The 18,008-nt window shown below is 44.0% G+C and overlaps 1 protein-coding gene across 1 annotated transcript in view; it reads left to right on the forward strand.

The window, feature by feature from the left end:
* Nucleotides 1–18,008, forward strand: part of ERICH3 (glutamate rich 3) — a 35,660-nt gene that overhangs the window by 16,161 nt on the left and 1,491 nt on the right. Inside the window, 5 exon segments of the mRNA XM_035891743.1 lie at nt 1,040–1,335; nt 3,858–4,079; nt 8,391–8,894; nt 13,317–13,472; nt 16,603–17,964. Of these exon segments, the coding sequence (XP_035747636.1) occupies nt 1,040–1,335; nt 3,858–4,079; nt 8,391–8,894; nt 13,317–13,472; nt 16,603–17,964 (2,540 nt within the window).

The raw sequence follows: 18,008 nt of genomic DNA on the forward strand, positions 1-18,008 counted from the left end.
CCACTCCTCCCAGTTTTGTGTCATCAGCGAACTTGCTGATGGTACACTCTGTCCCCTCGTCCAGGTCATTGATGAACAAGTTGAACAAGACTGGGCTGAGTACTGAGCCCTGAGGAACTCCACTAGCTACCAGCCTCCAACTGCACTCTGCCCCGCCGATCAGAACCCTCTGAGCCCTGCCATTCAGCCAGTTCTCAATCCACCTCACTGTCCACTCATCCAACCCACACTTCTTGAGCTTCCCTATGAGGATGTTATGGGAGACAGTATCAAAAGCCTTGCTGAAGTCAAGATAGACAACATCCACCGCTCTCCCCTCGTCTACTCAGCCGGTCATGCCATCATAGAAGGCTATCAGATTTGTCAGGCATGATTTCCCCTTGGTGAATCCATGCTGGGTACTCCTGATGATCTTCTTTTCATCTACTTGCTTGGAGAGGACACTCAGAATGAGTTGTTCCATCACCTTTCCAGGGACGGAGGTGAGACTAACCGGCCTGTAGTTCCCTGGGTCCTCCTTCTTGCCCTTTTTGAAGACTGGAGTGAAATTGGCTATCTTCCAGTCCTCAGGCACCTCTCCTGTTCTCCACGACCTTTCATAGATGATGGAAAGTGGCTCAGCAATGTTGTCTGCCAGTTCCTTCAGCACTCTCAGGTGCATTCTGTCGGGGCCCATGGATTTGTGGGTGTCCAGCTTCCTTAAAAGGTCCGTAACCTGACCCACCTCAACCAAGGAAAGGTCATCCTTTCTCCAAGCTTGCTTGCTTGTTTTAATCTGTTTATACTTCAATTGTCACCTTTAAGTGCAGACAGCGTTACTCTCCTTCAAGGAGGAACTGCATCTGTGTTTGTGCAGCACTTGGGGATTTTAGGGTGCTTCTTCAAGTCAGTCGTTATCACTAACCTTGTCACCTGAGTGGCAATGCAGAGGTAGGTAGGTACCTGATAATGAGCTAAATAGCTCGTTGCATCCGCTGCCCTTCTGTTGTTCACAGAAAGAAAAATGTGATACTTCCCAATTCTCCTTTTCTTTTTATAGGTGCATTATTGCAATGGGTCTGGACAAAAAACCATCCCCTCCCAAGAGGAAGATGGAGAACCATGAGGAAAAGCATGTGGGTTCCCAGAGAGATGAGGTGCACAGTGAACCAAGTAAAAGCAGTGTTGAGCAGAAATCAAGGAAAGATTCAGTGTTAGTCATCTTACCAGGTCATGGAGTGAGTGTGGAGACTACCGAGGACAAAATGGAGACTGGACAGGAGTACAGAAAAGAAGAAAGGAAAAAACTGTCGGATCGTGAGAGCGAAGGTAGTCAGGAAGACACCGGTAAAAATGGTACAGTATTCCAAAACAGAAGCAGGGGATGCTAAATGGGAGAGGACGATTCTGGAGAAGGTATGGGATTGTGGGCCTCCAACTTCACATGGAGCATCCTCTCTTAGGACACCTCATGTGTGAGAAATGTGGTGTTTCCTGTGGCTGGGCAATAAAATTAGTGGGCCTCCTTTGAGCCAAGCAATAGGATGAGGGGATTTGGCAAGAGCCAAGAAGGTGAATAAGGAAGGTCTGAGAGGCTGAAAGAGGAGCCTGGGATAGGTGGAAAAGCAGGAGGAAAGTGGAGCACAGTGAAGAAGAAGAATGGCAGCAGGTGGAGGACAAGAAGAGCAGAAGGAAGAAATAGGACTGGGTGTGGGTAGGGAGACAGTGAGTCTGAGGTGAGCTTCTGAGGGAGACAGGACATAGCATAAGGTGAATGGAGAGAAGACAGTGGCCATAGGGGCAGGAGGTGGAAAAGCCTCCTGCTGCCTGACGTGAGATGGATGGGAGGGAGGGACGAACTGCGAAGGGGAGGAGGCTGAATGCTGGGTCCAGAAGGGGAGGGAAGGTGGGAGGAGCATATAGCAGCAAAATGTCAGCAAGATTTAGCATCAGATGAACTGTTTTGGTCTTTTCTCCTGCCTGTTGCCAGCTGGAGTGCAATGCTTTGTTCACCTAAGGCTCTTCCCAGTCCCTTCTCCACCACACTGCCCCAGGCACCGCTTCCCTGACACCTCCCCAAACCTCCAGCTTCCTCGCTTGTCTGAGCATTTGTTCCCTCTGCTCCAGGTCTACCAGCTCACCTTTCTTGCCTTCTCTGCTCCGACCCCGCTGGAGCTATCATTCTTTCCCTTTGCTGAACGCTCCCGTTGCCTGTTGTAGCTGGCTGACCTTGCCCCTTTTGCTTGAGTCCCATCTCGTTTCTGTTGACAGAGATTTAAAAAGAAAGATGGGAGAGAGGCTGCCCTTGCTGATAGTTTGCCCAAGGGGTGTTTCTTGTAGCAGACAAAGATAATATTTGTGGTATAAAAGTGATGCGTGGCAGCTCCAACTGGATGCTCAGAATGTGCCGTTTCCCCGGTGCCGCCTAAGGCCGGTCCCTGCTGCCACCAGGCTGCTTACAGCTCTGCCGGCTCCTACGGAAAAAGACGGTGAGCTCAGCCTGCGCCTTCCCTTGCTCCTTATTATAAAGCCTTTTTCAGACTAAGTCAAATTAGAGACAGAGTTTAATTCCTGCTTCCTATTCCTATTTTTACTTTCATAATTCTGCAGTGCTACTGCTCAGCTTCCTCGTTAGTCCCTGTGGATGCGTGTTTGTGCTTAATCAAGCCTTTCCCCTGCCAGGAGGTGGGCACCTTTCTGACAGTTACCTAAGGAGGCCTCACTTCCAACAATGCAGTTGGAATCTCAATTGATTTTTAATACAGAAAATAAATCTCCTTACTCCCTTAATTCTCATTGTCTGCGTAATTGTTTATGTGCCTAATTGGTTCTGCATCAGATACTCTTCCTTTCTGTCCTTGGCATTCTGTCACTTCAGTACTTTAGAAGTACTGATGCAAAGAAAGAGAGGTGAGCAATAAAATCTGAAAGGTGAGAAATTATGGCCACGAGGAAAGCTGGTGTGTCATCAGTGACAGCTCTCCTTCACAATTTAGGTTGTTTGCCTCTCTGCTGCATGTGCAATGAGCTATAGTGGTAGCAGTGGAATGGCAGAATTTTAAATGGAAATCACTGACATCACTGTGCATCCTGGTGCCTGGGATTTTAAACTGCAGCCTTGGCTGGAAAGGGAAGGATTTTGTAATGCATATGCATGAAGACAGTCGTTACCTATAGATGTGAGCAAAGTTATCTATCAAATGCTACAACTCGTCAGGCCAGTAGCCTGGGACGAAATCTAGACCGTGTTGATGTGAGAATGGTAATTCTGACATAAGCTTCATTTGTACTGGGATTTCACCTGGGACTCCAGTGAGCATATTAGAACAGTGTGGTAACAGAATGTTCCTCTGCAGTGCCCTTTGGCTGGATTTAATTAATTCATTTAGTTTGTAAGCCACTTCTTTGTTAATTAGCCACGTCAATCCACATTCATCTTACTTTGCGCTACGGTGTATTAACTTTCTCCAGCTTTCTCTATTGCTTTAAGGTTTTTTTCATCACAAGTTTTTCTCCTGTAATGAGTCTGTCTTGCATTTTATTTCTGAGTTTGCCCAGCTCTTAATTTTTCTAGTCCTTTCAGCAGCTAATGATTTCGTTTGGTTTGTTTTTAATGTTAATACATCACACATGATGCATCGTTCAGTAGCTTTATGGCATTTTTGCTGCTCTATCTATGAAGAACATGATGCTTTTTAATGATAATGTGCTCTTACGATTCCTATCTGTGGTCTTAGGTTCCCTCAATGTTTTAAAAAGATTGAGGAAATGCAGAGGCAAAAGGAGATTAATGAAATTAACCTCTTGTCTGCTTAAAAAAGAACTTTATTAGTTGTGAATTCCATTTCTTTTCTCGCAGTATGGTTCTTTTATTTTAGAGTATGATGAAGATTTTGAAGCAGATGAAGAAGTTAATGAAGAGGGACAGACTGGTGATCAAATGAATGGAGTGTCAAAGTCATCCTCAGATGATAAAAAATGTATTTTAGACTATGAAAAGGAGAGTAAAACCTCATCACAGAAGACACTGCAGGCCTCTGATGGTGAGAAAGATGAAAGTGATGGATATTCTGACAGTGACTCAGAGGATGATAAACAAGGTGAGTTTTTTTCATAATGAGGCTTAGAGGAGTTGACCTGATGCGTGTTTTACGTTTTGTGTGTGTCCAGTACGTGTGTTGAGTCTGCATAGGAAGACCCTTGCAATTCCTACTGAATTGGTAAAATACATCTATTTTATCTCTTATTAATTCTACCATCTGTCACTGAAATACAGCCAAACCCACTGGCAATGTAAGCGTGTGCCAGCTCACAGCAGACATTGCTGAGCTATTTAGTTGTGGAAATGGAGATGGACCCAGTCAACAAATTAGCTCTAAATACTCAGGGCAGATCAGCACTTCATGTCAGTGGTCACCGACATCTGAGAAGCTACGACCCCTTACAACTGCTGAGGGTACACACTTTTATCTGAGAAGTCACCCAGAAACCCAACGTACCACCTTGTGTTTTAGAAGTGCTGTCTTTAATGGCCCTGAATAATCAGAACCTCAGCTTTCTCCTCTGGTACATCACTGACTCTGTCCTGGCCCAGGGAGGAGACGCCTGGCTCTGAGCAAGTAAGGGTCTGAATCAGGAAAATAGTCTGTGATTTTTGATCCAAACGCAGGTACAAAAGTGTGCAGTGAAATGTCCACCACCATTATTATTATTAATTCAGAAAGATTAAACTGGTCTGAAATAAAGTTTTGCAGAATAAGTAGCATCTTTTGCCGTTCAGCACTTTTAATGTCTAGCATTTCAACTACTGGCCTTTCTGCAATCCAAGCTGTGCATCTTCATAAATAATCCCAAAGAAAACTTGCAGGCAATTTCTCATTTATTAGGCAAATGATAGAATTCCATCCACCACGTGCTGAATAAGCCTAAAGTGAACTGCCTCTTCCTTCTGGCACAGTGTTTTATTTCTCTCTAACATTTCTCCTCTGTGGCTTTGTTAGATCCTGAGCTGACTTAAGCGCCTCTTGCTTGTCATAATGCACCAGGATTTCTCCATTTACTGCTGTTTTAGAATGAATTACTTTATCTTCCTTACATTTGACAGTCCTATTGTGCAAACTGTTTCTCAACATTACTTTCACATTTGTATTTCTAGGTGAATTAAACAAAGGTAATACAGCTGTTTGTGAAAAGGTTGCAGCTGCAAGAAAGATCCAGTCTTTTTATAGAAAGTATAAAACTCAGCAGAAATTCAAATCAGGTTTGAAACGTCCTTGCTTATAAAATCATTGCAGTGATCAAAAAGAACCTGAAATTTTGTTTCCTTGTGATAATCGGAAATAGCCTGTGATTCATGAATAATCAGTACAATTAAGCATTCTTTTCTGCTTGTTAGTGTACGGCATTACAAACTTTTTCATGACTTTGATCCGCTGCGTCTCAAGCTCTAGCAGTGTGTGATGATCCAGTGAAAGTGTGTGGATGCATAGGTGTGCACAGGTGGAAAGGAACCGCAAGGGCCTTTCATGGCTACCTATGTATTAAGGCCTTCATTAAGGGCCGCCCTTATTCACCTTCGTTTCTACTGGGATATAGTACTGCTGCTTGCACCAAAACTCACGAATTCAATATAAATTTTTCTATGATGAGGAGAAAAGGCTGTTGGGAAGCCACCATATCTTGAAATATGGACATTTAACATCAGCAACTAACAGTGTAAAACATGTAGTTGTCTAGGCAGGGGCTCCGTACCGGTCAGCTGGCAGGCACTGCTAACGTTTTTCAATTTGTGTTTGCTTTGTTCTCCTGCCCTGCAGTAGCTCAGGACGTGCGTTTAAATCATTGCTGCTAACGTTTTTCAATTTGTGTTTGCCATGGTTTGCTTTGTTCTCCTGTCCTGCAGTAGCTCAGGACGTGCGTTTAAATCATTTACATTCTCTGTGGTTTTAAATAAGATAGGTTTAATCTTCTTTCTTAGCAGCCTGATTTGCTGCTTCTATCTTTTACATTAGCACACTAATAGAGTGTTCATCAGTTATTACTTGCATCTCATTTGGCAATCAGCAGCGGGCCATGGGTGTCCGGCGCCAAGCAGCATTGCCTCCGTAGAAATGAGGGAAGCTGTTTTCAAAGGTGCTTCTTGAGAATCACACGACGTGGAGTCATTTTTCCCTTTGGCCCACATGAGCTGTGACGTCTTAACCTTTTCTCTGTAATTTTTGAGAAAGGAGGCAGAGAAGCTGGCTTTACTTCTTTTGTCCTGTTGTGTTTGCTGAGGATGTGAGGAAGAGACAGGTAATATTCTAATTTGACATTTGGTATTTTAGTGTAAGGAGTGGTTACCCAAATACAGGATGGGTATCTAGAGGGGCTTCTAGAAGGCTAAATATATAAGTAAGCAAATAATGGAAGAGGCATGTATCAGGAGCTAGGGATACCAGTGGAAAAGCCTTTTTCATAATTGTTGGTTACACTGTGAGTGCATCTGTTCCGTGCTCTGAGTTCTGTTTGACTGCTCCCCGTAGGTGTAAATGACTGTCAGCAAGAGGAGCAGTGCTTCCAACGTTTACCTTCTTGGGGCAGGAAGCCTGAAGGAGTTCTGCAGTCCTTATTTAGCACGAGTAAATGGTATACTATAACATTAGATAAGGATGTTTTAAGGTTACTGCTAGCTTTGGGTGACATTTCAGATAATTGGAATTTTGGATTTCTAGGGACTTTGCATTTAAGTTTGAAGGTCGGGATGAGCTTTTTGTTTTGGCTGTCGTGATTAATCTTCAAAGAGATTTCTATGCTCAGGGTGGTAGAAGCATTCAGGAACCAATTGGCATCTACTTCTTTGCACTTGCACAGAATGAGTTTACAAACAGTAAACAGTGGAACCCAAACTGGTGCAGGGCATTTCCTTCTGCACAAATAGGAAATTCATTGTAGGAAGGGTTTGTTATCTCCCAAGTGTCCTTTTACTGTTTGCCTGGTGGCATGGGAGTCCTCATCTACTTTTATCCAGATTTGGTTTTAATCCTTTGAAGAAAATGGTAACTTTTTTGCATTGTTTTTCTTAACCACCCTAGGCACTGGTACACTGAACACAAAATGCCTGTGGTTTTTTATTCGTTTCCTATTAGTTGATTTTTCATATTTTCCCCTTTGTAATGAAATCTTCCTACTTTTTTTTTTTCCATCGCTGAACAGAAGAGGTGGAGAGAAGGGTTAAAAAAAAATGTGGGCTTTTCCCAACTGAGATGTAATAATAAATTTATGAAAAATAAGAATTCATTGCTAATTCTGAGGACAAGAACAGCTTTCTGTTTGAATGAAGGACCCTTACTCTCTGAAAATACTCTGCGTGGGAATATTTCAAGCAACTTTAGTAGCAACTACTAGTTCCATTTCTTTTAGGAGATTATTAAAGTGTCTAATAGGTCTCAACAGTGGCAGATTTTTCTGGATATTCATTATTAAAAAGATTTTTCTTTAATTTAACTCCATGGGTTTTAGTTTTGCCTTTTTGCGCATCCATAAGCAGTTCTTTTCCCTTCTTTATGTTTATATTTACATATTCTCCAAGACAGAATTTCCCCTGCCTGGATCATAATTTTCCCAAATCTTATGTAGTTTTTCTCTTATAACTGAATCCATATAGCTCTTTAATATCCAAGGGCAAGAGTACTGTGCTGCATCCCCACCATGTCTTTGCACCCCTGTAATTAGCTGGTCTCAAGGGTGGTCCCTTTTACTTATTAGGCCTAGCTGGATTTTTCTTCCTTGAGTTTGATTAATCTCTTCTTGAACCCATGTGAACTTTGAACACCAGCAATGCTGTGTAGCAGTAAGCTCTACTGTTCAGCTAAATATTAGAAGAAGAATTATTGCTTTTTTTTTCCCCCTCAAATTTTCCACTTATGAATTTCATATGGTGGTCCCTGTATGTTTTTTTTAGAGTAGACAGGGAGCTTCATCTCCAGTTCAACTTGAATGGCTTACACATGATTTTGAAGGTCTTTATCATATTCACTAAGATAACAGGAGTGCACTGAAGGACTGTTGATATAGTTGAAATCTTTTGTTAAATGGAGCTCAAGAAACTATTCTAAAACCTGTCTGAGTCATATTTAGAGGTCCTTTTGGAGGTGTATGCCTGTGTGATTGATGGAGCTAATCTGGTTCATTTCCATTGTCAGAAAAAAATATGTTAAATGGCTTTGATTTTAACACTTTGATACACCTGGGCAATTTTCTTCTATTACAGTTACTGGAATTTTGTCACGGTGTCCTCAGATGGTGTAATTTAAGAGACTGATACAAGATGAGCGTCTGTCCCTTTGTGCATAGCAAAGGGAAATAGTGGCCAATGAATGCAGATGTCTGAGTGACAAATACTAAAACAAAATTATGTTTTCTATTTCTAGACAGGAGGCCTGCACGCTCTCTCTCATCCATCAGTACTCAGTATAGCAGTGAAGATGATTCTCATGCTGAAACGATGAAAGACAATATTAAGGGCAAAGAGGAGTGTAATATCAAAAGGGCATCTGATACTGCGGCACATGCACAATATGGAAATGAGAATGGGGAGAAGAAACTGCTCAGAATGGAGGAAAATCAGGAAACTTTTGCACTGGAAAAGGAAGGAATAGATGAAGCAGAAAAGGCAAAACCAGAGGATCTAACAGCAAGGGAAGATACTGGAATTTTTCATGAAAATGTAATGGCAATACAGCATCAAAGTCCTGAAGTTAATGGGGAACTCAAAGAGGCTGGGTCAGTAGAAAGTAACGTAGTGGAAGATGGGGACAAGAATGCAAGTACCAGGAGGGATGATGGGGAGGAAAGTCTTCTGGCGCCTTTAGAAAGCAGTATGACGGAAGTGGAGGACAGCAATGAAGAGACTCCTCAGGGCGATGAAGGAGGTGGTGAGTACAGTCCCCCTGCATGACCGTGAGCAAGTACTGCATGCAACTGCTGCTGTCTTTGCCTTTATACTAAGTCATGGTGCAGCATAGGGAATGCAGTTGCTGGACTGTTTCCAAGCTACTAGAATACTCTGTGCTGCTGTGAGCTAAATAACCACCCAGAATGTAACGTTGGGTTATTGTTTCTTTTCTAGTGTTTCCAGTGTAAGGCTTAGGCTATTCTTTTTTACTCCAGTAGTTGGGTTTCACATATCACGCAATTATTATAAAATCCAAACGTGATTTATTACCTATCGGAAAATCTGTGTGCTAGATTGGGGGACTCTGTTTATAATGTTGAAATACTAGATTCAAAAAGTACACCAAATCTTACCAAGTGAATCATGGTGCAGCAGATGAAGATCAAAAGTATGTCAGTTGATCCACGGTTGTGTTGCTTCACTGTGCAATGGATTTGTTGGCAAGGAGTCAATCAGTTAGTTGCGTGACACCTCGTTTTACTGTTGACAAAATGGACATCTTGCAGTTTCAACCTTACCTTTATGGATAATGGGCAATTAATAAAAGGTTGGCCGCATCAGCAAGGCTTTGCATTATTATATCTGGAGAATGGGAAAAAATGTAAGCCCTTGCTTTGCAATGTCATTGAGGTCATGGGGGATACATCTGGGACGCTGTTAAATCGGGCAGTATAAAAGAATAGTTGTCTGCACTGGTGCTGATGTAAAGGAGAGCCACAAGCCACAGTAGATGAAATTTCCAGTTGACTTTCTGTATGCTGGATTTGCAGTGGAATGTAGAAAGCTTTTCCTTTATTTTAATAGAAGTTTTTGGTTCTGTTTCTATTGCTTTCTGTTGACCCCAGTGCAACTATCTAAGATAGCCATGTGTGGAATAAACAACTTGAACGCTGGTGCTTAATGCTTTGCAGGTCTGTTGCTGCTGGGTTGCTTTGACTGTCTTGTGCATTGCTTTTGCTTTGTTATGCATTCAGAATTGAGGCAGTAAAGACAGTAGCGTACTATTCATTGAATAATGCTGAAGTCTTCAAAGGTGTTTGCTTCTGGAACCCCTCTCTTCACTTGTGTGAAAGAAACTTCAATTTAAGCACCTTCACCGTTGGGCTCCGATGAATTGAGTAAAGACTACTGAAGAAGAACAAACTTAAAAAAATTAGAGGACAGAATATTATGCTGTAATACAAAACCAAGGAAAGATCAATTGAATGTGCCAAGCTAGTAATCTGGTACTGAGTTAGCCTAAGACAATAGCGTTGTTCTTTATTAGCATAAATTCCTGCGTGAGTACATTCAGCGCACATGGTTTCCTGGCTCTGGGTTTGAACAGAGATCCTCTATCAAATATAGACAGATTGCCCAAATGTTCTGTAGGTAACAGCGTTTGCTTCTTAGTCAAGTCCTGCATCACCGCTGCTGCCAGGAGGCTACCTGAGATTTGGGGACAGTGCAGACAAGGAAGGACAAGAAAAATAATTGAATTATAAAAATTACAGATAGGAACGACTTCCTAATTTGCACACAGATTTTTCCCCATCTACATGGGAGTTAGCTAGATAAATTCTATGGTAAATAAAGAATTGCCAAGAGACTGTGTGTAGAGCAATGAAAGAAAAAGCTAATACTCTTTTTGAGATATAATGAGCATGCTAAAGAAATATTGTGGGGTAACAAAGGTTGCATGGGAACCTTCCCTTCTTCTAGGCACTTAGTGCAGTTGCTGCCATGATAAAGATTCTAATTCACAACTTTAAGGATGTATATAGTCTTAAAAGGAATTCCAGATGGTTACACCTCCCACCATGCCAGTCCTCCAAAAGGCTGAGGGCTAAAAACCTCCAGAGACACCCAGAGGGCTGAAGGAGCTCAGTCCTTTACTGCAGAATTGGTTCTCAATCCGTTCTTGGGCCTCCCTGATTTTTTCCACACGAACTTCTATGTAGGGCTGGTCCTTCCCATCAGCCATCCAGCCTGCATTTAGATGAGACTGGTAGGGCACTGTTTTGGTTTTGTCCCAACAAGACCCATCATGCTCGTGACAGGATTTCTCCTAACCAGTGCCGTCGTTAACAGTGCAGAACTAATTTATCAGAGAAAATTGTATATGCTGAAGAAAGCCAAAGGTGCAAAATGCTCGTCTGGGGTCGTTCAGCTGCAGGCTGAGTCTGGGCAAATCAGAACCAGTGGTGTGACAGGATCTGTCAGAAGTATGGAAACACCTGGGATGATCTCCTGCTGCGCGTTTTCTGATCGTGCTGTGCTCTTTGTGATGAGGAGATATTGCTGATCCCAAGAGAGAAAATTATTGTGAGCAGTATTTGTCATCCTTCCCTGGGCTCTGTGTTTTGATAGACTGTCAATTCCCCTTTGTCAAATGTTACGCAGGCAGTAAACTGCAATGAATGGGAACTGCCAGCTAGCCAGACTTCAGGCCTATAATCAGGTCAAAGTAAAATAGATGCACCATACCTAGCAAAAGACTTGGTATTTCAGCAGGTTGAAGAAAGTGCTGCCTGTACCTCTGTGTGAGGCAGCCAAGGGATGTCCTGGAGCGGAAAGCTTCTTGTCTTCTCTGCCAAGCTGAAATGTCAGAATGATTCAAGCAGGTTGTGCACTGTTGCACAGAGACCTTTGTCAGGATCTTGGGTCCCAGGAGGAATCTTATAAACGCTCTCCTGGCACCTTCCCTGCTCAACCTTCATGGCTCCTTGCAGAGCAGATCTTAGTGCTTCACCCAGGTGAAATGTGACAGCAAGGAGTGAAGCCATCACTGCTCTTTAGGACCTATGGTATAGGCAAAAAGGCATTCGTGCTGAGCAAGTGCCTTTTGTACTGTAGACTGAAATGGTCTTTTAAAAAAATTCCTCACATTTCTCTTCAGAGCTGTGTGGGTGCAGGGCACTGATGGGGTAGGAAGGATGGGTGTAAGCATAAAGTAGGAACAACCACCAGAGGAAGAAGAAGAAGAAAAAATGTTTTAAAAAGTGAAAAACAGGAAGAAAAACAATATGTACAAGGGTGAGTAGTAAGTAGTAAGATACAAGTAGTAAGTAGTAAGATCAACAGTGTAGAAAAAAACAACCTCATAGAAAAAGGGTGAGAAAGCACAGGGTGTACATTGGCAAGAGAGAGGCAGGGATTTCGGAAGAGTGCAAGATTGTGGCAGGGAAGACAGCGTTAAGTCTTCTCCTCACTGTGAGCAGTGTAAACAACACCTCTCCCACTCCTGGACCTTTCAGTGCCCAGGCTGACTCTGAAGCAGCAGACAGATTAAATCCCATACGCACAGCTACATGTACAGAAAAGTCAGTCTCATAAGAACTGATAGCCTTTTTTTCTTAATAAATTGCTGCCACATGCAAGTACATGTGATTTCAACACACGACGCCCAGAAGTGCCTGTGATCCGTAGAAGACGGTTTGAGGCAAGACAGTATTTCTGTAGGTTAAGCATGGAGTTTGGATGAGCGTAGTGGCCAGGTTGGTCGGTCTTATTGTGCTTATTTTTATGCACCTACAGAGGCTATAGAGGCCATTCGACTGTAAAACCAAGTACGAGATTTGACTTGATGCTGTCAATCCATACCAGTGGCAAACTAGCAAGCTCTTTTTGTAAAAGACTAAGCCAATAACTGCAACAGAAGAGGGAAGGTACAGAAAACTGATGGAACTTGAAGGGAGAAGTCTTGGTTGCTGGAGGGAAGAGCTCTCAGAGGAGATACTGAAGGGGTCGGACTGTGCACCTAGCTGGAATACTGCTCATAAAGAAGTTGTTTAGTATTGCTAGCTTGGAAGCCATCCACATAATCATTCAGCAAGTCGTAAAGCAAAAGTGGAACTGATAGCACAATCTTAACAATAATGTCAAACGCATGACTTGACAGTGAAGCATCACAATCATTGCATTTACAGAGCAGAAAATACTTCCCCACTTACTTATAGGCAAGCGTAGGTCTTCAGTCACTTATGTTAGTTTGGGGAATTGAGGAATCATCCGAACTGTAGTTGTGATCTTAACATAGATTTTTTTTTTCTTAAAAAGTATTCAGAGAACAATAACCATTTTATGTCTATAAAACAATGTTGTTGCTTGTATGTTGGACCCCCTTCAGACTGCCTGACAAAAGCAATCTCACTGTTTTGTGAAAATGTTGTGGAAGATTGCTGCTCTGTGTTTTAGTAGATGCTCCTGCATGAATTTTCCCTTGGATTTTTAACGATTGTCTCTATTTTGTTTTAATCTACTTAAAAAAAATTATTGTTCGCGAAGATTTACATGGCTCCGATCAGGCCTTCCTTAACATTTCAAATTTTAAACCAAGCAGAGATAGCTGGATGACTTCTACTCCCCTTTTGCTTTTTAATGGTCTCTCTTTCTTTGTTCCTCTTTTGTAACTGTGTGATAGTTTTTGAAGATTTCAAACCAGTCCAGGAGGAAATAGCAAAGGTAACTGGAAATGATCATCATGCGAATTCTGAACCTGAAACTGGTGATTCCTGTGCAAATGAGGAAGAAGAGAACCTAACAAGTACAGAGCGTGATGCCAATGAAGGTGAGGTTGGCTGTCGACCAGGGACATGGATTAAATTTTATTCATCTGAAGTCTTTTTATAGAAGTGTTTGCCCTATCCCTGTCCTTTCTACACTATCAAACCTTCCTTGTGCTCTTTTCTTTTCTAACTTGTTTAAAATTGGGTGATGATTGGCTGCCTTCTGTAGTCATGTATAAATAATACTTTTTTGGCAGTTATAATGGTCCTAGGTAAAGAATCCAGGCCATGAAAAAACTGGCTGCCAGTCAAGAAAATAGCTGTGGAAAGCAGGAATCCAGTGAGTTTCCCTTTGCTTCCAGGTAGCGTGGGGCCTCCTTGGGAAATGTATTCTCAAGACAGGCAGGATGAGACTGACAGACTTGGAATGAAGCTGAGCTGCAGCCTTCATTTCCATGCTGTACCCCATTTGTCTCCCAAACTCATCTCCCTGTTAGCAGTTGGCATAATTGGCAGTGAGGAAATTTCGGCTTGATCTCGTTTCCCTCCAAGAACATTTCTGGTCCTTGCAGCCCTAGTAGTTTATTGCTGGGGACTTGATGTGCCTGACAGAAGACCCCGGCGTATTGTTACAGGGAATATTAAAGCCAGCCATCCTGCTGCAGCAATGAGACGAAGGGAAAGTAAGATTCTACTCCAAGGTAGCAGTGAGTCTGAAAAGAGAAGAAAACCATAGGTTAAAACTGACTTCAGTCTGCACCGTTGTTCCTACATTTCCTTCTTCCATCCTCTAAGAGTCTTAACAGCTGGCAGGATCAGGTCATACACATTGTTTTTAAATTGCCAGTTGTGCACTGTCTTGTATTATGGCACATTAACCCAGGGGGTTCTAAGTTTTTTTTCTGGTCAGCTGGGAGCTTTTTGATCTGCTAACTCTAAGAATATAGTCTTTTAAGGTTTGTTGTCTTTCATCCAGAAGGTGTATGCAGGAGGCTGGAGGTTCCTTCTCATCTCTGGTCTGTAATTGTCTTTTTCTTAGGAATTCTTTCTCAGATGAGATTGCTTCTGCCTTGTTCTCATCAGCTGACCACAAACAACTGTCTACAACATTTAATTTCAAACTCCAGTAGTCTTCATGTGTTGGTCTTCCCAAGGATTTCTGTTTCTGATGCACAGACCAGGGTACAGAACACGTAGTTCCTGGGCAGCCTGACTTCTGTGTTAGTTGCCCCTCCAAATCAGGGTTGAAATGCATTTGCTTCCCAGGCAGGTGGTCTTTGGAAAGCCTGGAATCTCCTGGTTCCTAACTTCTCAGGTTTGCATGGTGCCTCATTTTGAATATTTTAATACTGAAACAATTTCACGTTGCCATTATCACTCCTGCCCAATGCAAGACCTCACTTTACAGAAGGGAATGGAATACTTTGTAAGCAGCAGACAGAGTAAATTAACTCCTCTCTCTGCTAATGAAGCAGGTAAACAGGCAGACTATACCATGCACAACACAGCATTTGGTTTCTTTTAGACAAAGCGAGAAAAGCATCTATTTTACAGGGACTGGCAAAAATCTATTTTATTAGGCTCAGTCCAGTATTAGCAGCTGGACAGTTCAGACACTATGTTTTTGTGGAGACAGTAATATTTAACACTGAGTTGGGATGACAGTTTGGGGTGTTTCGTTTCATTTTGTACCAAAACTTCCATTAGAAAATTTTTAAATTATTACATGTTACTGATTTTGATAGTGGACCTGAGCTCTCCCAGATTCAGGAGGTAGGATTTTCAGTTCTGTAAAGATATGATAGTGATTGATAACTGATTAGAGTGTGTATATATATGTATAAAAGAAGAAAAATTTTAAATATAAGGGACAGAAAGGCAGTAGTAAACATAAGCAACAAATCTGGCGCAAGAAGAGTCTTGGATGAAGGCATGATTTCTCGTATTGCAAAATGTAGAGTTTTTACTTTGAAGTGTGGTCTGGTGTTCAGGCGATGTGTGTTCTGGCGGGAGGAAACAACCTGCTGGGCTCTCTCCTCTCCCTCCACAACCTCCGTTCTCTCGCTGGAAACACTTTTATCAGCCTGTCCTTTCTTCTGCTGCTTCCCTTACTGTCTGCAGCAGCCTGAGCTGCCTTGTCCACCTTCTGCGCTCCTCTGCAGCAGACCTGACCCGTGAGTGAATCAGGCCCAGCTCTGAAGGACGAGACGGGCAGTGTGGCAGCGGGGGGTGGCCAGGCCAGTGCAACGGTTGTGGGAAACCAGACACAAACTCCACTCTACTGGCAGAGATGGGCTGGACAAATAATGTCCTCCAGGCCTGTTTGTCACCTGGAGTTTTCTCTGGCTGCCGTTCCAGAGATGGGGTCTAGTTGCACAGGCGGTTGCCCAAGCAGGCAGCAAAAAGCAGTAACTGTGGAGTGCAGCAGTAGTGCAAGATGGCAAAATAAGTCAAAAACAGTGGGAGATGCTTTGGGGTAAGATGGCCTTTGCCTGGTTTAAGAAAGGGTAGCTTGGGAAAGACAATGCTTCTTGCTCCTTCCAGTAGCATAAAACTTCTCATTTTCTAAAGAATAGGAACCTGCCACGTTTGTACAAAAGAGCAGTGCAGCAGCACAGACTGCTGGGGCGCCTCCCCAGGGACAGATCCTGGAGCACCGAATTCCATGCGGGCATTTTCCTTAAATCCCCAGGGGGCTGGAATGGACCTTACATTATTCCCCTGGTGTAATTACAGAGTCCATGGGAAGCAATTACCCATTTTAGATGAACAGCTGAGTATTCTTCTTCCTCTGTGTGTGTATTTTACATAAGCAACTTCCCACCTATTTCTGAATTTTTGAATGTTACTGTCAAGCCTGTAGCTATTTCATACACACACCTGAGCTCCCTGCTAGGCAGGTGAGGGAAGGAGGGAGAGTAGGCAGGGCAGGCAGAACTGTCAGAGTTGAAATCTGGTCACGCATCAACATTTTTACTTAAATTAGTTATGCCAGATGCCAGAACGGCAGCGCTAGAAGCGTAGTCAGAGCACAGGTGCGTGATGAGAAGCAGCACAGCAAGTTTTCTTCTCATCACCGTGCTGATGTCCCTTCATTGCTTGGGAGAGATAGCATCTTTAATAATAACCCTGTAAAACAGCCTTAACACTAACACAGTTCTCAATAAAACTAATGTTTTGATTATTTCTTAATAGCACCAGATGGAGCTTTCTTGGCAGAAGGAACAAGAACACTTGACGTGCAGAAGGCAGCAGAACAAGTGGTACGAGAAGGGCAGATGGTAGCGGAGAGACAAGCACTTGAGAAGGAAGAGTTCGTTGCTGAGGGAGGAGATGCTTGCACCAAAGAGGCAGAGGAAGAAACGGGACGGGTGGGAGATTTGCTGCCCAAGGAAGACACGGTGGCTGTGCTGCAGGCGGAGAGTCCGCTTGAGGTGGAGGAATCTGCACCTGAGGAGAGCGCCATGGCAGGAGATCCCAATGGAAAGGGGACAGGGAAGGGAATGGAGTCTGGCACAGGGGTGGCACCCGGGGAGCAGGAAGTTCTGATGGAGGGGATGGAAAGCGAGGCAGCACTGGGAGAGCGGGCAGCTGGGGGAGAGGGGCAAGCAGGGGCAGTGCTAGGCAGGGAGGCAGATGGAGCGGTGTCCGAGGGGGAGGAGGTGGCTGGGGAGGTCTCTGTGGGAGAAGAGGCTGCAGAGGAGGCCTCTGAGGCAAAGGAGGCTGCGGGAGCCACAGAGCCTCTGGTGAAGGAGGTGGTGGGTGAGATGGTGTCTGAGGCAGAGGAGGCCATGGAGGAGGGAGGTTTTGCAGGGAAGGGTGTCGTGGTGGGTGCTGTGTCTGAGGGAGAGGAGGCTGTGGAGGATGCCAGCTTGGCAGAAGAAGGGGTTGCCAGGGTAGCTGGCCCCAAAGGAGAAGGGTCTGTAGAAGAAGCCATTTCTGAAGGGGAGGAGGCTGTGGAGAAGCCTGGGGCTCTCCTGGAAACATCAGGGGATGCAAATGTTTGCACAGGAGAAGCAATGCCTGGAGGAGAAGACTTTGTAAAGCCAAATGAGTTTTCCGAGCTGAAGGCATCAGGGGAAGAGTGTCTGGTGATGGGGAAAGCTGCCATAGGAGCAGCAACATCTGAGACAGACAAGGCATCAGAGGTAGAAGAGAGCTCTCTCCTGAGAGCAGTGGATACAGTGGAGGAGTGCGTGGAGCCCAGCAAGGGTCCCATCTTGCAGGTAGCACCTGGATTAGAAGCACTGGTGGATGCTGGAGGGGATCCCGTAAGTGAAGGGTCATCTCAGTTGGAGGAGACCACAACAGCAGAGGAGGAGGAGGGCTCAGCAGAAGCGCTTTTGAGTGGAAACTCATCTCTAGGCAGCAAAGCGAATACAGAGAGTGCAATGGAAGAAAAACCTGATGGAGGGGTGATGGGAGTATCTGCGGAGACAGCCAGAGCCGAGTCAGGAGGGGGAGAGGAGGTCACGGGTGGAGCAGCAGGTCCAAGGGAGCTGGCAGCTGGGATGGAGGGATCGCCGGAGTGTGCTGAAGAGAGAGGGAAGGAGAGGCTTCCTGGTGGGGGGGCGGTGGATGGAGCAGAGCAGCCTGCCCCGGGGCTG

The sequence above is a fragment of the Egretta garzetta genome, unplaced genomic scaffold (genome assembly GCF_000687185.1).
Source record: "Egretta garzetta isolate BGI_Z169 unplaced genomic scaffold, ASM68718v1 scaffold163, whole genome shotgun sequence".
NCBI lineage: Eukaryota > Metazoa > Chordata > Aves > Pelecaniformes > Ardeidae > Egretta > Egretta garzetta.